Source organism: Gossypium arboreum, chromosome 9 (genome assembly GCF_025698485.1).
Source record: "Gossypium arboreum isolate Shixiya-1 chromosome 9, ASM2569848v2, whole genome shotgun sequence".
NCBI lineage: Eukaryota > Viridiplantae > Streptophyta > Magnoliopsida > Malvales > Malvaceae > Gossypium > Gossypium arboreum.
The window spans coordinates 78686981-78707160 of record NC_069078.1 but is presented as its reverse complement, the minus strand read 5'-3'; the positions used below and the strand labels follow the sequence as shown (position 1 = coordinate 78707160).

Below are 20180 nucleotides of genomic sequence, written 5' to 3'. Positions count from 1 at the left end.
TTTTTCACTGCAAAAAGTGCCCCTATCTCTGTCTTATCATTCCATATTCTTACACATGTATTCAAGTGTAACACGTGAACGTACGTGTGTTGTGGTCGTAAATAAGGATATAAGGGCTCCATGAATAAGAACAAAAAGGGACTAGAAACTATATAAATATACCTAGTTCCTCCTTTTTGTCTTGTTCCACTTTCCATGCAATGATGCAAATATCGGCTCTCTTTTTAAATGGGGCTAATGGACATATTTTGTGGGTATTGAGAAGCCACGCCATGTAACCCACTTGGCTTCAGGGCATTCAAATCCAAGAGAAATAAGGGATCAGTTCGTTTGCCATTGGTGTTTGTATTTGTATGGTGGTCTCACTGACATTAAAGAAAACAATAGACCAATCCCAATATTTCTGAACTCTTTCATATGCATTGCTGTACAAATAAGATTGATTTAATGTATTTGTTGGTTGTTGAAGGCAAAAAGTACGGCCAAGCCAGTGGCCACTCAATTAAGGAGAGGAGCATATACAAAGTGTTGACTTTGAAGTGGAGATGAGTTTTGTGTAGATGCGACAGGCATGGTAAGGTCAGTCATCCAGTTATATTTTGCCTGCTTGAATAAAGCAAAAAAGGCCTGAATCAGTGAATCTTCTCTGTCCCACCATGTTGGCCCCTCGAACAGGCACTAGTAGTGGCAATGTCAATATACTTAGGAAACTTTTTAGGAAACTTTTTTCTGTGGTTTGCTGCCCAAATATGTCCCCATTAGCTTCCATGGAAATGGCCAGTGTGGGGCAGAGAAAAATCCCTGTTATCTTATATTTGTTACTTTTTTGCTTTCCGGAAATTAGTGAAACAAGGCATTTATTTACACTCTCTTCTGATAATATTCTTTGATGTTCTCTCTGCATTATATTTTGACATGAATCTTTGTTTTTTACTATTATAAAGAAAATAATCTTATTAAAAAGAATACTTTCTAGGGAGGGGGTTGTTTTAATCTAACAATAAAGTGTTTTTAGGATAATCCAATTAGTTAATAGTCTTTCTTATTGACATCTTAAGCATGTAGGGTTTGGGTTAATGATAATAGTTATTTCTTATGAATCAAAATGGAGTATATTTGATGGAGCTGTTTCTCAGCAAGTTATATGCTTAATTAAATGTCTTCCTTAGATCTTATGGTGAATTTTAGTTTGAGTTTTGATTCTTTTTCACCAATGTTCCAGTCAATGACGGCAATGTAACCTTATTAGTAGGCCTCGCTTGAAAGGATTTATGCTCTTTCATAGTTGGTCAACAAGTTCAAAGAATGCAACACTTGTTATACTGTTTCTCTCATGGTTATTGTTGGACTCATTTGCAATTAAAAACGCCCTTGTCTATTATGTTTCCCACTGATGCAATTTAAATTTCACTTTACCATATAGATAACTTGAATGGTAACATCGATAAACCTGTAGAAGATAGTGACACAACTCTTCATCTTACCTGCCTTTATGCTTATCTGCCTTGTCTCCAGGTCAGTTTTCTGATTCTGATATTATTGTTCTTTTTCTCTGCTTATTCTGATGTTTTTTTCTTTTAGCCCAAAAATTCTATGATTGATGAGTTAATCCATTGCAGTTACTTTTAGTAAGTGGGGGCTAATTTGGAGTGTAACACCCCAAATTTTGAGATTAGAAGTTTTGGAGTTTAATGCTTAGGGTCACAGAGAAGGGTCTGCTTTTGTGCTTAGTTGCGTGTCTGTGTCAAAATAGGCTTGTTGGTCTAATGGTTTGGTTGTGTGTTAATTCGCCTCTAGATTCGAGTCATTGTGTGTGCTCTTTGAGTGAATTTTCTTTTTAGTTTTATTTTGCTATTTATTTTCTTCTATTTAGTTTTAGTTTATTGTTATATTTTTATTTTATTTAATATTATTTTAATTCTTCAAGGCACATTTTTTTTTTGTTTTGGTTTTGGTTTTGATTTGATTTGATTTGATTTTATTTCTTTCCTTTCTTTTTCTCTTGCTTCTTTTCTCAAACTTTCGAAAATGGTGGTGTGTGATTTCGGAAGAGTCGTTTCCTCATCGCCAAGTCGGTGCCAGAATGTCGTAGATTGCAAAACAAGTGTGGGTTTCGAACCTTTTCAATTTTATTTGTAAATTTTAATTCGACTTTGCGAAAAGTCGACTATGGATGTGATATCGTTATTTTATGCGTGGAATGTGTATGATTTTGTATAATTTTGATCTAACGAGGATCAGGAAGTGCTTTGTGGCTGAAAACACATTTTTTGGCGATGTTTTAGGGTGGTTTCGTGACCACACAGGTGTGTGACGACTCACACGGCCGTGTGCTTTTGGGAATTAGGGCTTCGGGCGAAATTTGGGTGCCACACGGCCGTGTGGCCGACTTGGGGATTTTATCGTTTCTCATATGGCCCTGTCCCTCGAGCACACGGGCGTGTGAGTTTGGGGATTAGGGTTTGAATGATTTGATGCTACACGGCCGTATGGCTAATTTGAGGATTTAGGGATTTCACACGGGTGTGTGTTTTGGACACACTGCCGTGTCTGGTGGGCACACGGGCGTGTGAGTCCCTCACACGGCCGTGTCAGCCCTGCACTCAAATTTAGTGCAAATGGGCAGAGAGTTACATGGCCTGTCCCCACGGTCAGGTCCTTAGTCCACACGGGCGTGTGCCTCTCTTCACACGAACGTGTGCCTCTGCTACACGGTCATGTGCCCCTCTTTACATGGGCTTTTGACCTCCCACACGGCCTAGGCATTTTCCACACGGACGTGTTGTTCTAAGTCATCTATTCTGATTCTATGTGTCTTTGATACGAGTATTTGTCTGTGTGCTAGCCTTGGCTGATCTTTAGTTAGGGTGGTTAAGAATTCTGATCTGAGATTCGACCTGAGTGTATCTATGACTGTCATGTGAGATATTTGAATCTGAATCTGTTCTATTAAGTGTGTGTGCATAGCTGTTCTGACTGACTGTCTGATATTTTGCCTCTATTTTGTGAGATTGTATGCATACATGCACCTGCATAAAATATTTTAAAATGGGTTTTGAAGATAATGGAGTCTGATTATGATCTGATCTGGCAGTTCAAACTGCAATTTGTCTGTACTTTGGATTATCGCACTGTACTATACAGCACATACGTCAGCCTTGCTGCGTATATTTATCTGATTTGGCAGTTAGACTGCAATATACCAGTATGACGATTTTACCGCATCGCATTGTACCTTACGTACGTTAGCTATGCTATGTACCATTATCTAATCTGACAGTTAAGCTATAAATTACCGATATATCGGTTTACTGCATTGCACTATATTACATATATGTTGGCCATGCTACGTATATATATATTGATTTGGCAGTTCAACTGCACTTTGATAAGTCATTGTTGCCGGGCAACCCGAGATGACTTTATATGGTGTATAGGGTTGGATGGGCCTATTTGGTCTTATGTGGTGTGTTAGGTTGGATGAGTTCAAACAGATCTTATGAGGTGTGATCGGGGGACGGAGTGGTGTGTATGGCTAGATGGGCGGGTTCTTTTAATATCAGACTGCATACATATGATAAACCGTAATTTATACATATTTTTTTACCCCATGTTTGGCATATTTATGAATGATTTCTCCTTGGTTTTAGTGAATTCAATGCTCCTAATCCTTTAATTTCATGCTTTATACTCAGAAGAGCTTAGGATAGCAAAAAGAGCAAGAAACGGGCAAAAAGCAGACAAATTTGGCTTAAATCAGTGTTTCACATGACCTAGGCATTTTTACACGGGTTATCCACACGCCCGTATGTGACACACAGGTAAACCACACGCCCGTGTGTCATGACCATGTCGACTAAGAACCTATTTAGTATTGCACACGGCCTGAGCACCTTCACAAGGGCATGGCACACGGTTGTGTCTCTACCGAGACGAAGCCTAGTTCTATTCGAAAAATGACACTTTTGAAGGTTTTGAAGCATTCTAAAGCCTATATAAACACCCTAGAAGAGGATTAGAGGGGACACGCAGAGTTGGAGGCAGAAAATACTCAAGAACAACCATCGGAATCACGTCGGAGCCAGGATTTACATCAAGACTGAAGATTTCCATCCAATTTCCTAGAAGTTCTTTGGGTTTCTTTATGTTTTGTTGTTTTCCAAACTTTGAGATGTTTTCTATTATTATTATGAACTAAACTCCCTAAATACCTAAGGGAGATAAACCCTATGACGAATCTTATTACTATTTGAATTATATGATAAAGACTTATTCTTATTCTTAATTGTGTGTTCTAAATTCTTGTTTTAATATTCCAGGGTATTAATTCAGGTTTTGATGTATTTATTTAGTGGAGCAAAAGTCCCTGTTTAAGAGTAGATCATTCATAATTAAGCGGAGTTGAATGCAATCCTAGAGATAGGACGACATAAATCTGCCGGATTAGAGTCAAATCTAATAAGGGAATCCATAAATCGAGTTAATGCGACAATAGGGGTTTTAATTAGAAAGAGATTTCAATTAATCAACCTAAAGTCAGCTGTTCTTAATCTCGAGAGAGATATTAACATAAATTAGGGATTTCTACGGATTAAGTTAAATGAATAAATTGTCTAATTCAGAAGTAATAAGTGAAGTCTAGGTGGATTCTTCCTTGGGTATTGTCTTCTCCATCGGTTTTTCCTAAAGTATTTTCCAAACTTCATCTTTGTCGTAATCTTAGTTAATTTGATAATTAGTTTTAGGTTAAAAATACACTTTAATTCTTAGGCTAGATAATAAAAAGATAGTAATTACTAGTACTTTTAGTCCTCGTGGATACAATATTTCCGGTCTCACTAGGACTATACTACTGTTCGATAGGTGCGCTTGCCTTAAGTCAAATTTTTAGTTAGTTTAACGACCATCAAGTTTTTGGCGCCATTGCCGAGGACTAAGATATTAGGAACACTTAATTTTTATTACTTTAGCCATTTTTTATTTTTTATTGCAATTTAATTTTATTTTTGCTTAAATTACTAAATTTTCTTTTATTTACTTCTGGCAGGTTTTTATAGTTTATGACTAGAAGAAACCCGTTAGGACCTCTACTTTTTTATAGTGAGATCGAAAGCACAGCTCGCAAAAACGGAAGAGAAATAAGGCAAAGCCTACAATACATAGAGAAAGGGCAAGAGGACGATATCCATACTATAACCGAGGAGATGGTTGAAAATCAGAATAATCCGCTACTTCCTGTGGTTACGGCAAATCCAGTAGATCAAAATTCTGCTCCTCGTACTATGTATGATTATACTAAACCTACTTTAACGGGAACTGGATCGAGTATAGTTAGACTTGCTGTTGCTGCAAATAATTTTGAATTGAAACCTAACACGATTCAAATGATACAACAGTTTGTTCAGTTTAATGGTTTGCAAGATGAGGATCCGAACACTCATTTAGTAAATTTTCTGGAATTCTGCGACAGTTTTAAGATCAATGGCCTTTTTGACGATTTCGTTCACCTTCGGTTGTTCCCGTTCTCATTGTGGAACAAAGCTAAACAATGGTTGAACTCGTTACCTCGAGGGTCAATCACAACTTGGGAACAAATGACCGAAAATTTTGTACTAAAATATTTTTCACTGGCTAAAACGGCTAAATGAAGGAATGATATTTCTTCTTTTGTGCAGATGGATTTAAAAACTCTTTATGATGCATGAGAGAGATACAATGACCTATTAAGAAGGTGCCCTCACCATGGGTTACCTCTATGGTTACAGGTTCAGACTTTTTACAACGGTGTGAACCCCTCAACAAGGTAACTTATCAATGCAGCCGCCAGTGGAACATTAAATAATAAAACACCTGAAGAGGCTTATGAATTTATTGAAGAGATGTCACTGAATAACTATCAGTGGCAAGTCATGAGAACGAAGCCTACGAAAGTAGTTGGTGTTTTCAACCTCGATGCAGTTACTATGCTATCTAACCAGGTAGAATTTTTAAATAAGAAGATTGACGCTTTGTATGGTTCTACTCAGGTATATCTAGTAATGAGGTGTGATTCAAGTGGAGGAGTAGTACACACAGATTATCCAACCTTCAACCCTAGCACCGAGAAGGAACAAGTTCAATATATGGGTAATAATAATTCTAGACCTCAAAATAACCCATACAGTAACACTTATAATGCAGGTTGGAGGAACCATCTCAATTTCTCGTGTGGTGGTCAAGAAAATCTAAGGGCACAACATCCCCCAAGTTTTTAACAACCACCTTACCAACAGGAAAGAAGCCGAACCTTGAGGAGATACTAACAAAATTCATCTTAGTGTCAGAAACTCGTTTACAGAATATTGAGACAGCTCTTAAAAATTAACAAGCATTGATTTAAGGACTCGAAACTCAAATAGGACATCTTGCTAAGTTGATTTTCGAACGACCACAAGGTAGCTTGCCGAGTAATACTGAAACTAACCCAAGGGAACAGTTTAATGCAATTACTGTTCGAGATGAAGAAGGGTTAGTTGAACCTGAACCGGAACCGAGGCAAGAAATTGTGGTAAGCAAATGTAAGGATGAGGTAGACCACAGTGAGCAAAACCGATAAGTAAGGAATATAAACCTCGTGTGCCACCCCAGTGCGGCAAGGAAAGACCACACGGACGAACAATTTGGTAAACTCCTTAAATTATTAAAGAAATTACATATTAACTTACCGTTTATTGAAGCTATTTTGTAGATGCCGAATGCAGTTAAATTTTTAAAGGAGTTTTTAGCAAATAAGTGAAAGTTAGATGAGGCGTCGTATGTGGAGTTGAGCGCAGTTTGCTTAGCCATTCTATAGAATAAGCTACCCAACAAGTTGAAAGATCTAGGGAGTTTTACGATTCCTTGTTTAATTGGTAGTTTAAATGTTAAAAATGCTTTGGCTGATTTAGGGGCAAGTATTAATGGCATGCCCTATAAAATGTTTAAACAACTAGGTCTTGGGAAACCCAAACAAACTAGGATGAGCATTCAATTGGCAGATAAAACAATTAGATTTCCTAGAGGTATTATTGAAGACGTGCTTGTTAAAATCGATAAATTTATATTTCCAATTGATTTTGTTGTTCTAGACATGGAAGAGGATAGTGACGTGCCTTTAATCTTAGGAAGACCCTTTTTAGCAACTACTAGAACTATCATAGATGTTGGCACAAATGAATTGATATTTCGTATAGGCAATGACACGATTACTCTCCAAGCTTATGATTCTACTAAAATATCTAGTAATCGAGATGATAGTTTACGTTCGGTTAATTTAAATAATATTACAACTCAAACTTCTTTGCAGGAGTCCCCTAGGAAGAGTGTGGTAGAGCCTTATTCTAATCCATGCCACAAAAATAGATCGACTCATAAAGATCGAAAGCTTCAAATCGATGAATTAGACGAATGGCGAACAAATGTCAAGGAGAAACCAAAAACACATGAAAAATCAAAGCGACACCACAATGAGCGTAAGGATGAAACAAAGCGAATTAATGTTGGGGATAAAATATTGTTAGATAAAAAGGACCCCCGATTTGATACTTTAGAGCACAATGCAGACGAAGCGACTCCCTTCACGGTAATGAACATCTTCCCACATGGTACAGTTGAGGTAACACATACTAAATTTAAAACTTTTAAGGTAAATAATACTCGACTCAGACCTTATTTTGATAAAATTGATAGCAGAAGTGAGGAGTTTCAACTCCTCAATCCACCGTAATCATGCGAATGAGAGGTAAGTCGAGTTTAGACTCTAAATAAGTACTTCTCGGGAGGCAACCCAAGCACTAACACCACTAACTAGTTTATTTTAGCTATTTTTAGTATTTTTGTGCAGGTACAGTCGCCTACACGGACTGGACACACGGGCATATCCTTTGCCGTTTGGAAACAGAGCTAAAAATTTCCCAAGTATCGAGCTACACGGCCATAAATTCAATCTACACGGGCGTGTCCAAGGCTGTGTGAAATCTGGAGCTAAGTTTTAAAATTTTAAATAAGTCAGTGCACCACACGGCCTGACCACACGGGTGTGTCCACAGGCCGTGTGACGATTATACATTCAAATTTTGAGATAAACACGGGCTGGGCACTAGCTACACGGATGTGTGGCATGGCCGTGTAGCCAAACACATGCCTCACACTGTCGTGCCCTTTTTTAAACCCCACCCCAAACCCTAATGTTTTTCCCTTGTCTTATTCCCCAACCTTCCCCAATTAGTAGCCTCCACCACGACTTCCCCCTCATTTCTTCCCTTTCTTTCTCTTTCTTTTTCCCTTTCCACCAGCGCCACCGGCCCACGACTCTGATGATGAGGACCTTTGAGTCCTTTTTATTATTTTTATTTTTATTTTTAATTTTATTTTCCTTTATTTATTTTTGAAGATTTATGTTTTATATTTTTAAACCCTGCTTATCTTTATGATTGTTATTAAATTATCCCTTAATTCTCTTCTATAGTGGTGTTTATTTGCTTATTAGTACCTTAAAATCATGCCTTTTATTCGGTTTTCTCTATAATTCTTGCTCTCGCTACTCCAAGGTTCTCATCCAACTATTCAGGGCAGTTTCGCTTCTCTCATTCTCTTCTGATATTATGCTTATACTGTTGTTAACTATCTTTGTACATTGAGGACAATGCACATCTTAAGTGTGGGGAGGTTATCTATGTGATTATTAGAAAATCCCTGAATTTTTATTTTGTTCTCAAATATTTGTCTCATATCATTAATTGGAATAAATTTTGATTGATCTATGATTTTTATTGATATGTTTTGAATTAAACTATAGGTAATTATGCATTGATTGTTTAAACTTTAAGACATTAGAGAGTCGAGTATGATAAGTTGAAATTTTTGAGAATTAAAATCGCTAGGTTGTTTCCCTGAATTGAGGTATTATCTTGAAGTTTTGAATTTACAGGATTGACATCAAATACCTATAATTTTCGTGAGATTTTGAGCCTTTTGGAGCTTATATCTTTCTTGCTCACTAATTTTATTGGTTTTGAGTGTGTCAACATTGGTTTGTTATTCTAGAACTTGTATCGATTATACATGTCGAGACCACACATTTGATTTGATATATTAAAATGATAAAGACACTTAGGTTTTAACCCATTTACCCCATAAAAAGCCTACCCTCATAATTGACCCTTAGTGAACCCCTTTGAGCTTAACAAACTGTTTTTTTTTAAATTTACCCTAAATTTTTACCCCTATCATACTTTTTTATTCGTTAAGAATTTTCCTAATTTATTGAGTCCTTTTTTGTCGAGATTTGATTTGGTTAATTTCCTAACTTGTAACACCCCCACGCCGAAACCATCACCGGAGTCAAGCTTGAGGTGTTACTAAACTTATCTTACCTTTTAAACAACTCTAAATCACTTATTTTAATTTTCGGAATAAACTGTTTTTCTGCGTCATGGTTACTTAAAAATTCATTTCTCGAGTTTCAAAAATCGAAATTAAGATCCGTAAATTTTTCATGAAACTAGACTCATATATATATCTACTAATTTTTTTCTAGAATTTTTGACTTAGCCAATTAGTACAGTTTATTAGTTAAAGTTTCCCTGTTTCAAAACTCATTGACCGACCTCTTCTTACTACGAACCATGTTTCTTCTGTACAAAATTCATATCACTAAGCCGTTTGTTTCTATTAAAACTAGACTCAACAAGTATTATAACCATATAAAGTATACCTTCTAATTACTTTTGTACAATTTATGGTGAATTACTAAGCACTAGGCTTAGTAAGCTTACAAGCAAATAAATCACAACATTCAACATAATGGATAATATCATCTAACATCATAAATTTCTTTACTTCTCAATTTCTATCTTCTTCTTTTTTCCCTTACCTTCTTTCTTACCTGACCTTTCCTTTTTCATAAATATAATCTACTTTTCCTTTGCTGTTAATCACTGTAATTTAACTCGTATCGATTCGTTGAACCACTCGAATACTAAGGATACTAGGTCGTTTCTGTTTATCAATATCTCGCCAATGCCATGTCTTTGACATGGACTTACATGAATTATTCCTGTCTCCAATGCCATATATAATATGGACTTACATGGCTCAATCCTGTCTCCAAAGCCATATTTCTAATATGGACTTACATGGCTCATTTACATTACATCTGTCAACCCTAATATCCTAACATTCCTAGGGTTCAACAGGGCTTTCTAACACTTTTCCTCTGTCACTTCACCTTAAATTCGACTTTAAATATTTAACATAATATATAAATGCTGGAAATTAACAATAATAATGTAAAATAAAAGAATATTGCATTTATTTACTGTAAACTTACCTTGATACAAAATGTGACTAAACCTTACAATTTAGTCCTTTACTTTTTCTTTTCCTCGTTCTTCTTTGGATTCTTGATCTATAATATAAAATATTTCTACTCATTAGCATTTATTTGATTTCTATTTCACTTCACAATTTATGCTGTTCAAAATTCGAAATTGCACTTTTACCCCAAAATTTACAGTTTTACAATTTAGTCCTGCTCAATTCACCCATCAATTGAACTAATTTTTCTAAATTAACACTTTTATTTTATCATTATAAACTATTTCACAGCCTTTGATATTCTGAATTTCAACACCAACATATAATTTACAATTTTGCTCACAATTAGGTCCTAAATACCATTTTCTATCAAAATGACTTAATAAAACAACCTTAATATGAAATTAGAACTTCAATTTCATAATAATTCATCATAAACTACCCTTACTCAGCCAAGGTAACTTCCAATTTCACCCACCAAATCAAAAACTAATGAATTAGATGATTGGACCTAATTGTAAAAGTCACAAAAACATAAAATTACTAAGAAATAGTAAAATTGAACTTACATGGTGCAAAAATATGAAAAACCAGCATAGGAGACCTGCTACGGCGTTTCGGCTGAGAAAGATGAAGAAATGTCTAGATTTTCAATTACATCATTTTTTAACTATTAACTTTTATGCTAATTCCAATTTTGTCCCTTGTTCACATTGTTTTCTTGCTTATTTCATACCCAAACCGTCCAGCCATTAACCTTTGGGTCTAATTGCTCTTTAAATCCATCTTTTAAATACTTAAGCTATTTACTCACAATTTAACAAATTTTGAGCTATTTTCGATTTAGTCCTTTTTAATTAATTAGCTATCCAAACATCAAAATTTTCTAACGAAACTTTAATACTAACTCAATGACACTTCATAAATATTTATAAAAATATTTATAGCTCGATTTTAAATTCGAGGTCTCGATACCTCGTTTTGACCCGTCGACCTAATAAATTATTTTAATTCACTAATTTCACCATTTCACAAATTCTTCTAAATTCTTACTTGACTCATAAATATTAAGTTACTATCTTGTTCAATCTTATTTGTCCGATTTAGTGATCTCAAATCACCATTTTTGACACCACTGAAAATTAGGCCGTTACATTCTACCTCGGATTTGTGGTTTCGCAACCACTGTTCCGTTTAGGCCCTATTTCGGGATGTTACATAACTAGTTTCTTTCATTCGAATCTTATAATTTTCTCTTATACAATTATTTATTCTTATTTTGAAAAAAATTGGTAGTAATTCTTTATTTTTGAGCTTAAGTATTTAATTTCATATTCTGAAATGAAGCTCATGTTTATTCAATTGATGTTAGTTATTTTCCCAGTTAGGTAATTTATCAAGTTAATCTCGATTCTAACCGTTTCTTTTTCAGCCTTTATCCACACCTTAACCCAAAGCCCCGTTACAACCCTTCAAAGACCTTTTGATTTATGTATCATCTCATTTATAGTGGCGGAGATTTAATTTTCATGCAAGCTTATGGTAATAACCTTTCATGTTTGACTAATGAGTGCTTAATCATTGAACCTTAAACTTATTAAGTGATTTGAGTGAATCTTTAGTGAAGATGTCAACCATTGTCAATTTGGAATTAAAGATAATTACTTAGATAAACGGATATGCCTATAATTTATGATTAAAATGCTCAACTTTGACTATTTGAAACTTTAATGTTCTTTTAGTTAAATTTTCAATGTATGACTGCTTGTGGGTTATTTTGAAACATTATAAGTTGAGAAGAATTTATTTTGATTGTGAGTTGAGGATTTTGCTTGAGGACAAGCAAATGCTTAAGTGTGGGGATACTTGATAAACCGTAATTTATACATATTTTTACCCCATGCTTGGCATATTTATGAATGATTTCTCCTTGGTTTTAATGCATTCGATGCTCCTAATCCTTTAATTTTATTTTTTATACTCAGGAGAGCTTAGGATAGCAAAAAGAGCAAGAAACGGGCCAAAAATGGATAAATTGGCCTTAAATCAGTGTTTCACATGGCCTATGCACTTCCACAGGGGTTATCCACATCCCCGTGTGTCACACACGGGTAGACCAAGCACCCGTGTGTCATGGCTGTGTCGACTAAGAACCAACTCAGTATTGCACACGACCTGAGCTGTAACATTCCGAAATAGGGCCTAAACGGAATAGTGGTTGCGAAACCACAAATCTGGGGTAGAAAAAAAAAATTATTTTATTATTATTTTGAGGTTCATGGTATGATTACATGATTGTACGAAAATTTCGTGATAAAATTCTATGCATAAAGTGGTTAAGTTGAGGTTAGGGACTAAATTGAATAATTTGTAAAACTTGCATTCTAGAAGTTTTTAGTATGAAATTATTTTGGAATATTAATTAAGAGATCTTAAATGGTAATTTGACCAATTTTAAGTTCATGGACAAAATTAGGACATGGAAGGAATTTTTGAAAGTTTAGTAATGAGGGGCATTTTGGTCATTTGGTTATTAACATTAATAAAAAGGTAAAAATATGATAAAATTGTATCATCTTCTTCAAGTTACCAGCCGAACCTTACCTCTCTCCATAGCTGGGGTTTCTTCAACTTTCAAGCTTCATAGTAAGTGATTTCAAGCCCCGTTTTTAATGATCTTTATGTTTTTGAAGTCCCGGTAGCTCGATAAAGCTTATGCTAGCAATAATTTAAGTTAGGAATCAAATTTGGAAAAATACCCATAGGTGAAATTTGTGTATTTTGATGTTTTATGATGGAATATGAGGTTTTAAATTATGTTAGACAACTTGTGCTACTTGGTTTTAAGTGAAAACGAGTAAAAAGGCTTAATCGGTAAAAATACCTAATAGTCATAAGTACATGTTAGTGTGTGAATTTGATGTTGTCATAGAAGGGAAAAATGATCAGCATGTCATAAACATAAGAAAATAGGATGAAGTTTAATTTACGAGCCTTGGGGAAAAAGTGCAAATATGTGAAAGTTTAGGGGCAAAAATGTAATTTTTCCAAAGTTTGAGTAAAGGGTTGTTTTGGTAAATGTTGATATTAAATAAGCTAAATTTGCTATTATAGATCAAGAAGAACGAAATTCGGGAGTAGATCGGGGAAAAGAAAAAGTAAAGGACTAAATTGTAAAGTTTAGTCACATTTTGTATCGAGGTAAGTTTACAGTAAATAAATGCAATATTCTTTTATTTTACATTATTATTGTCAATTTCCAGCATTTGTATACTTATTTTTTTGAGAATATTTAAAGTCGAATTTAAGGTGAAGTGACAGAGGAAAAGTGTTAGAAAGCCCCGGTTGAACCCTAGGAATGTTAGGATATTAGGGTTGACAGATGTAATGAAATGAGCCATGTAAGTCCATATTAGAAATATGGCTTTGGAGACAGGATTGAGCCATGTAAGTCCATATTATATATGGCATTGGAGCAGAATAATTCATGTAAGTCCATGTCAAAGACATGGCATTGGCGAGATATTGATAAACAGAACGACCTAGTATCCTTAGTATTCTGAGTGGTTCAACGGGTCAGGATACGAGTTAAATTACAGTGAATTAACAGCAAAGGAAAAGTAGATTATATTTATGAAAAAGGAAAGGTCAGGTAAGAAAGAAGGTAAGGGAAAAAAGAAGAAGATAGAAATTGAGAAGTAAAGAAATTTATGATGTTAGATGATATTATCCATTATGTTGAATGTTGTGATTTATTTGCTTGTAAGCTTACTAAGCCTAGTGCTTAATATCTTTATTTTATTCTTCTTATAGTACTTATCTAGCCACTCGGGGATCGAAGGAAACGTCGGAGGCCGATCACACTATCAAAGAAATAACTCGGTATAATTAGACGTTTTGTTTTGTGTATGGCATGTATAGAAACTTAGCTACTTTTGGTATAATATGAACAATGAATGATGTGTAAATACTTGCTAGTGATTAGCTAATAAAATGGCCGATGATATGCATGTTTATTAATATGTATGATTGAATGGTGATTATCACATGAAAATTATGAAAAATGTGAAAGTAACCTAAAAGCAGATTCAAGTAATGAATTGATGTAACTTTGAAAAATCACTAAAAACTTTAGAAACATAGTTTTAAGATTAATAATATATGAAATTAAAGCTTATTATGTCTATTTTCTTATGGAATAAGAAAAACAGGTAAAGGTATTATATTTTATGATATATCTGAGTTTTAGTGAAATAGGGTCAGAGCGATTTCTAGATCTCCTATTTCAACTTTGGAAATTCACCATAAATTGTACAAAAGTAATTAGAAGGTATACTTTATATGGTTATAATACTTGTTGAGTCTAGTTTTAATAGAAACAAACGGCTTAGTGATATGAATTTTGTACAGGAAGAAACATGGTTCGTAGTAAGAAGAGGTTAGTGTAGTCAAGTTTTGAAATAGAGGAAACTTTAACTAATAAACTGTACTAATTGGCCAAGTCAAAAATTCTAGAAAAAAAATTAGTTGATAGATATATGAGTCTAGTTTCAGGAAAAATTTACGGATCTAAATTTTGAGTTTTGGAACTCAAGATATGAATTTTTAGGCGACTATGACGCAGAATGGCAGCACATTCCGAAAAGCTTAAATATACAATTTAAAACTATTTAAGTGATAGATTAAGTTTAGTAATGCCTCATGCCGTATTCTGGCAATAGTCTCGGGTAAGGAGTGTTACATTTATTGGTATTAGAGCAGGTTTAGTCGGTTCTCGGAACAGTTAGTGTGAGAAAAAGTCTAGCTATACATGCCATACTTGTATTTTGATAGTGTGTCGACTCCTGACGATTTTTTTTTAAATATTTTGTTTTATAGTAATGGATCCCGGGCGAGCTGGTGATGATGATGTAGAAAGTAATGCACCTGCTTCTATAGAAGGGGCAGCGCCATCTGAGAATAGGCCAGTAATAGTTGATCAGGGAGGAGTGACTCGAGAAGCTCTCTTCCGAGCTTTGAATGATTTGTTTGCCGAGTTCGTTCGCACGAATCCGTGATTAGACCTCCACCCCTCATGATTCTCGGGCTACCCATGTAGCTCAAGCTTCTCCGATCCACAGTGCAAGTGGTAAGAGAAAACCACCGATTGATAGAATCAGAAACAAGGGCGAAGAGTTCCGAGCAACAAAAGATGATGATGCGAAAGAAGCGAATTTTGGTTAGAAAATACTATCGAGTCTTTGACGAATTATCTTGTACACCCGAGGAATGTATGAAATGTGTAGTATCACTTCTTAGAGACTCAGCCTACTACTGGTGGAAGACACTTATATCAGTTGTACCGAAAGAGAGGGTCACTTGGGATTTCTTTCAGGAAGAATTTCGTAAAAAGTACATCAGTCAGAGGTTTATTGACCAGAAGAGAAAGGAATTCCTGGAATTGAAACAAGGCAATATGACGGTGACCGATTATGAGCGTGAATTTGTCAGGCTCAGTAAATATGCTCAAGTATGTATGTCCACAGAGGCTATCATGTGTAAAAGTTTTGAGGATGGGTTAAATGATGATATCCGACTGTCAGTGGGTGTCCTAGAAATAAAAGAGTTCGTTATTTTAGTTGAGAGAGCCTGTAAGGCAAAGGAGCTATTAAAAAGAAAAGGTAAAGTTGAGACAGAGACACAAGATACAAAGAAGAGACAGATGAGTAGATCATTTCAGGCTACATCCAAGAGGCCCAAAGAGTTTTCTACGGATCTAGCTTTTCGTGAGGCAATCTAGTCGAATAGAGGTAGCAGATTTAAGGATCCGAAGGCTCAGACCACCTCGACTATGAGTGTAGGTAATGTCAGACAGGGTAGATCAGGGTGTCCACGGTGTGGTAGCCTCCATTATGGTCCTTGTCAGGCAAGGCGAAAATGTTTGCTATAAATGTGGTGCTCCAGATCATTTTGTACGAGAATGTCCGAAGTGGCTAGTCGAGAGGTAACACGAGTACTAGATCCTAAATGCTCCTACTAGAGGCGATCACCGAGGCAACCGGGAGTAGGAGCAAAATGAGGTACCTCTAGAGATTGGTTGTGAGACTAGATGTTAGAGCCCTGCAAGGACTTATGCTATTCGTGCACGCGAAGAGGCATCCTCCCCCGGTGTGATTACGGGTACATTTTCTCTACATGATATTAATGTCATTGCTCTGATTGATCCGGGTTCGACTTATTCTTATGTTTGTATGAAATTGATGCCTAGTATAAGTATGCCTATAGACTCTACAGAATTTGTGATTAAAGTATCGAATCCATTAGGTAAGCATGTATTAGTAGATAAAGTATGTAGAAATTATCTTTTAATGATTAGAGGCTACTGTTTTCCGGCCGATCTCATGCTATTGCCATTTGATGAGTTTGATGTGATTCTTGGTATGGATTGGTTGACTACACATGATGTGATAGTGAATTGTGGAAAGAAATTTATTGAGTTGAAGTGTGAAAATGGTGAAATTCTTCGGGTTAATTCAGAAGAGTCGATAGTTCATTTCCATAATTTCTGTTATGTCCGCCGTAAATACTTGAGAAAAGGGTATGAAGCTTATCTTGCTTTTGTGTTGAACACTAAAGATCCGAATTGAAAATTGAATCGATGCACGTGGTATGTGAGTTTCCGATGTGTTTAGGAAGAATTACGGGTTTGCCTCTTGTTAGAGAAGTTGAGTTTGGTATTGAGTTGATTCCGTGTACCACGCCCATTTCTATTGCTCCTTATAGAATGGCTCTATTGGAATTGAAAGAATTGAAAGCTCGATTCAGGAATTAACAGATAAAGGCTTTGTAAGACCCAAGAGTTCACCATGGGGTGCACAGTGCTATTTGTGAAAAAAAAAGACGGATCGATGAGATTGTGCATAGATTATCGGCAACTTAACAAGGTAACAGTAAAGAACAAGTATCCATTGCCTAGAATTGATGATTTGTTTGATCAATTGAAGGGAGCTACTGTGTTTTCCAAGATAGATTTGAGATCCGAATACTATCAGTTGCGAGTTAAAGATTCAGATGTCCTAAAGACTGCTTTCCGGACTAGGTATGGTCATTATAAGTTCCTTGTGATGCCATTTGGCTTGACTAATGCTCCTGCCATTTTCATGGACTTAATGAACTGAATTTTTAGACCATACTTAGATGAGTTTGTAGTTGTGTTCATTGATGATATTTTGATTTATTCTCATGATGAGACTAAGCATGCAGAGCATTTGAGAACAGTTTTACAAATTCGAGAGATAATCGGTTGTATGCCAAGTTCAAAGCAAAAGTGAGTTCAGTTACGAGAAGTTGGTTTTCTTGGACATATTGTCTCAGTGAAGGTATTAAGGTTGATCTGAGTAAGATTTCAGCCATTGTTGATTGGAAGCCTCTAGAAATATATCGAAGTTAGAAGTTTTCTTGGTCTTCTTTGGATATTATAGGCGATTTGTGGAGGATTTTCCATGATAGCTACCCGATTGACGAGACTACTACGGAAGGATGTTAAGTTTGAATGGATGAGAAGTGCCAACAAAGTTTTGACAAGTTAAAGGCATTGTTGACGAAGCTCCTATCTTAGTACAACCCGAGCAGGGTAAAGAATTTGTGATTCTGATGATGCATCCTTGAATGGGCTCGGTTGTGTACTCATGCAGGAAGGAAAGGTAATTGCTTATGCCTCTAGACAATTGAAGCCACATGAGAAAAATTATCCGACACATGATTTAGAGCTAGCTGCTATTGTATTTGCATTGAAGATTTGGAGACATTATTTGTATGGTGAAAGGTGCCGGATATTTACCGATCATAAGAGCTTGAAATACTTGATGACTCAAAAAGATTTGAATTTAAGGCAAAGAAGATGGTTGGAATTGCTTAAAGATTATGAGTTAGTGATTGATTATCACCCAGGTAAGGCAAATGTGGTTGCTGACGCTTTAAGCAGGAAACTTTTATTTACATTGCGAGCTTTGAATACCAATTTAGCCATGTCAGACGATGGTTCTATTTTAGCTGAATTTAGAGCTAAACCGGTATTTCTTGAAGAGATTTTTGAAGCTCAAAAAGATGATAATGAGTTACAAGCTAAAAGAGTTCAATGTGAGTCAGGCATAGAATCAGATTTCCGAATTGGTTCTGATGGTTGTTTGATGTTTAGAGACAGAATTTGTGTACCAAAGAATGATGAGCTTATTCGGAAGATTTTACAAGAAGCACATAGCAGTTCTTTATCTATTCATCCAGGCAGTACAAAAATGTATAATGATTTGAAGAAATTGTATTGGTGGGTAGGAATGAAAAGATATATTTCAGAGTTTATTTCTAGATGCTTGATTTGTCAACAGGTAAAGGCCGAACATCGGTACCTCGGGATTATTGCAACTGTGCTAGTTAGGAATGGAAATGGGACGAGTTACTATGGATTTTGTGACGGATTGCGTTAACATCGAAAAAGAAAGATACAATATGGGTTGTGATTGATAAGCTAACTAAGTCGGCTCATTTTATCCCAATTGTATGGATTATTCACTTGACAAGTTGGCCGAGTTATACATTTAGAGATAGTTAGACTACATGGAGTGCCGTTATCGATCATTTCGCAGAGATCCAAGATTTACTTCACGGTTCGGAAGAAGTTACAAGAGGCTTTAGGTGCGAAGTTGAGTTTTAGTACGACTTTTCACCCTCGAATCGATGGTCATCGAGAGAGTTATTCGGTACTTGAAGATATGTTTAGATGTTGTGTATTAGAATTTCAAGGTAGTTGGGAAAATACTTACCATTGGTAGAGTTTGCCTACAATAATAGTTATCGATCAAGTTTGAAGATGGCACCTTATGAAGCTTTGTATGGATGTAAATGCCGCACACCTTTATATTGATGAGCTTAAAGAAAGCCCGATTCTGGGTTGATCTAGTTAAAGAAAGAAGAAAAGTGAAAGTTATCGAAATTGTTTAAAAGCGACTTGACGGTGTGTAAGTCGATGCGATTTAAAAGAAAAGAGATCGAATATCAAGTTGGTGACAAAGTTTTTTGAAAGTATTCCGTGGAAGAAAGTTCTCGATTTGGCAAGAAAGGCAAACTAAGTCCACGTTTTATTGGACCGTTTGAAGTGATTGAGAGAGTCGGACCATTAGCATATCGGTCAGCTTTGCCGATTGAGTTAGAGAAGATTCATAATGTATTTCATGTGTCTATGCTACGTCGTTATCGTTCAGATCCGTCACATGTGATTTCTCAGACAGAGATTGAGATTCAGCCAGACATGACTTACGGTGAAGAACCGGTAAAGATTCTAGCTCGAGAGGTAAAGCAATTAAGGAACAAAAGTATTGTACTTGTGAAAGTACTATGGAATAGAAATGGGGTAGACGAGGCTACATGGGAACCCGAAGAGGCTATGTGAAAACAGTACCCATATCTCTTCACAGGTAAGATTTTCGGGACGAAAATCCCTAAAGGGGGGGAGAAATGTAACATTCCAAAATAGGGCCTAAACGGAATAGTGGTTGCGAAACCACAAATCCGGGGTAGAAAAAAAATTTATTTTATTATTATTTTGAGGTTCTTGGTATGATTACATGATTGTGCGAAAATTTCGTGATAAAATTCTATGCATAAAGTGCTTAAGTTGAGGTTAGAGACTAAATCGAATAATTTGCAAAACTTGCATTCTAGAAGTTTTTAGTATGAAATTATTTTGGAATATTAATTAGGAGATCTTAAATGGTAATTTGACCAATTTTAAGTTCATGGACAAAATTAGGACATGGAAGGAATTTTTGAAAGTTTAGTAATGAGGGGCATTTTGTCATTTGGTTATTAAC

At 35.6% G+C, this 20180-nt stretch overlaps 1 protein-coding gene and 1 non-coding gene across 2 annotated transcripts in view; both read right to left on the bottom strand.

Moving 5' to 3' along the window:
- Positions 1 to 498: 498 nt before the first annotated feature.
- The window catches only part of LOC108464026 (protein SHOOT GRAVITROPISM 6-like), a 26214-nt gene continuing 6532 nt past the window's right edge, over positions 499 to 20180 (bottom strand). Inside the window, exon 13 of the mRNA XM_053018635.1 lies at positions 499 to 678. Coding sequence (XP_052874595.1) covers positions 499 to 678 — 180 coding nt within the window. The remainder of the gene's footprint in view (positions 679 to 20180) is intronic.
- Positions 5643 to 5749, bottom strand: LOC128281138 (small nucleolar RNA R71). The gene has a single exon (XR_008271350.1). It is a non-coding gene; the product is annotated as a small nucleolar RNA R71 (small nucleolar RNA).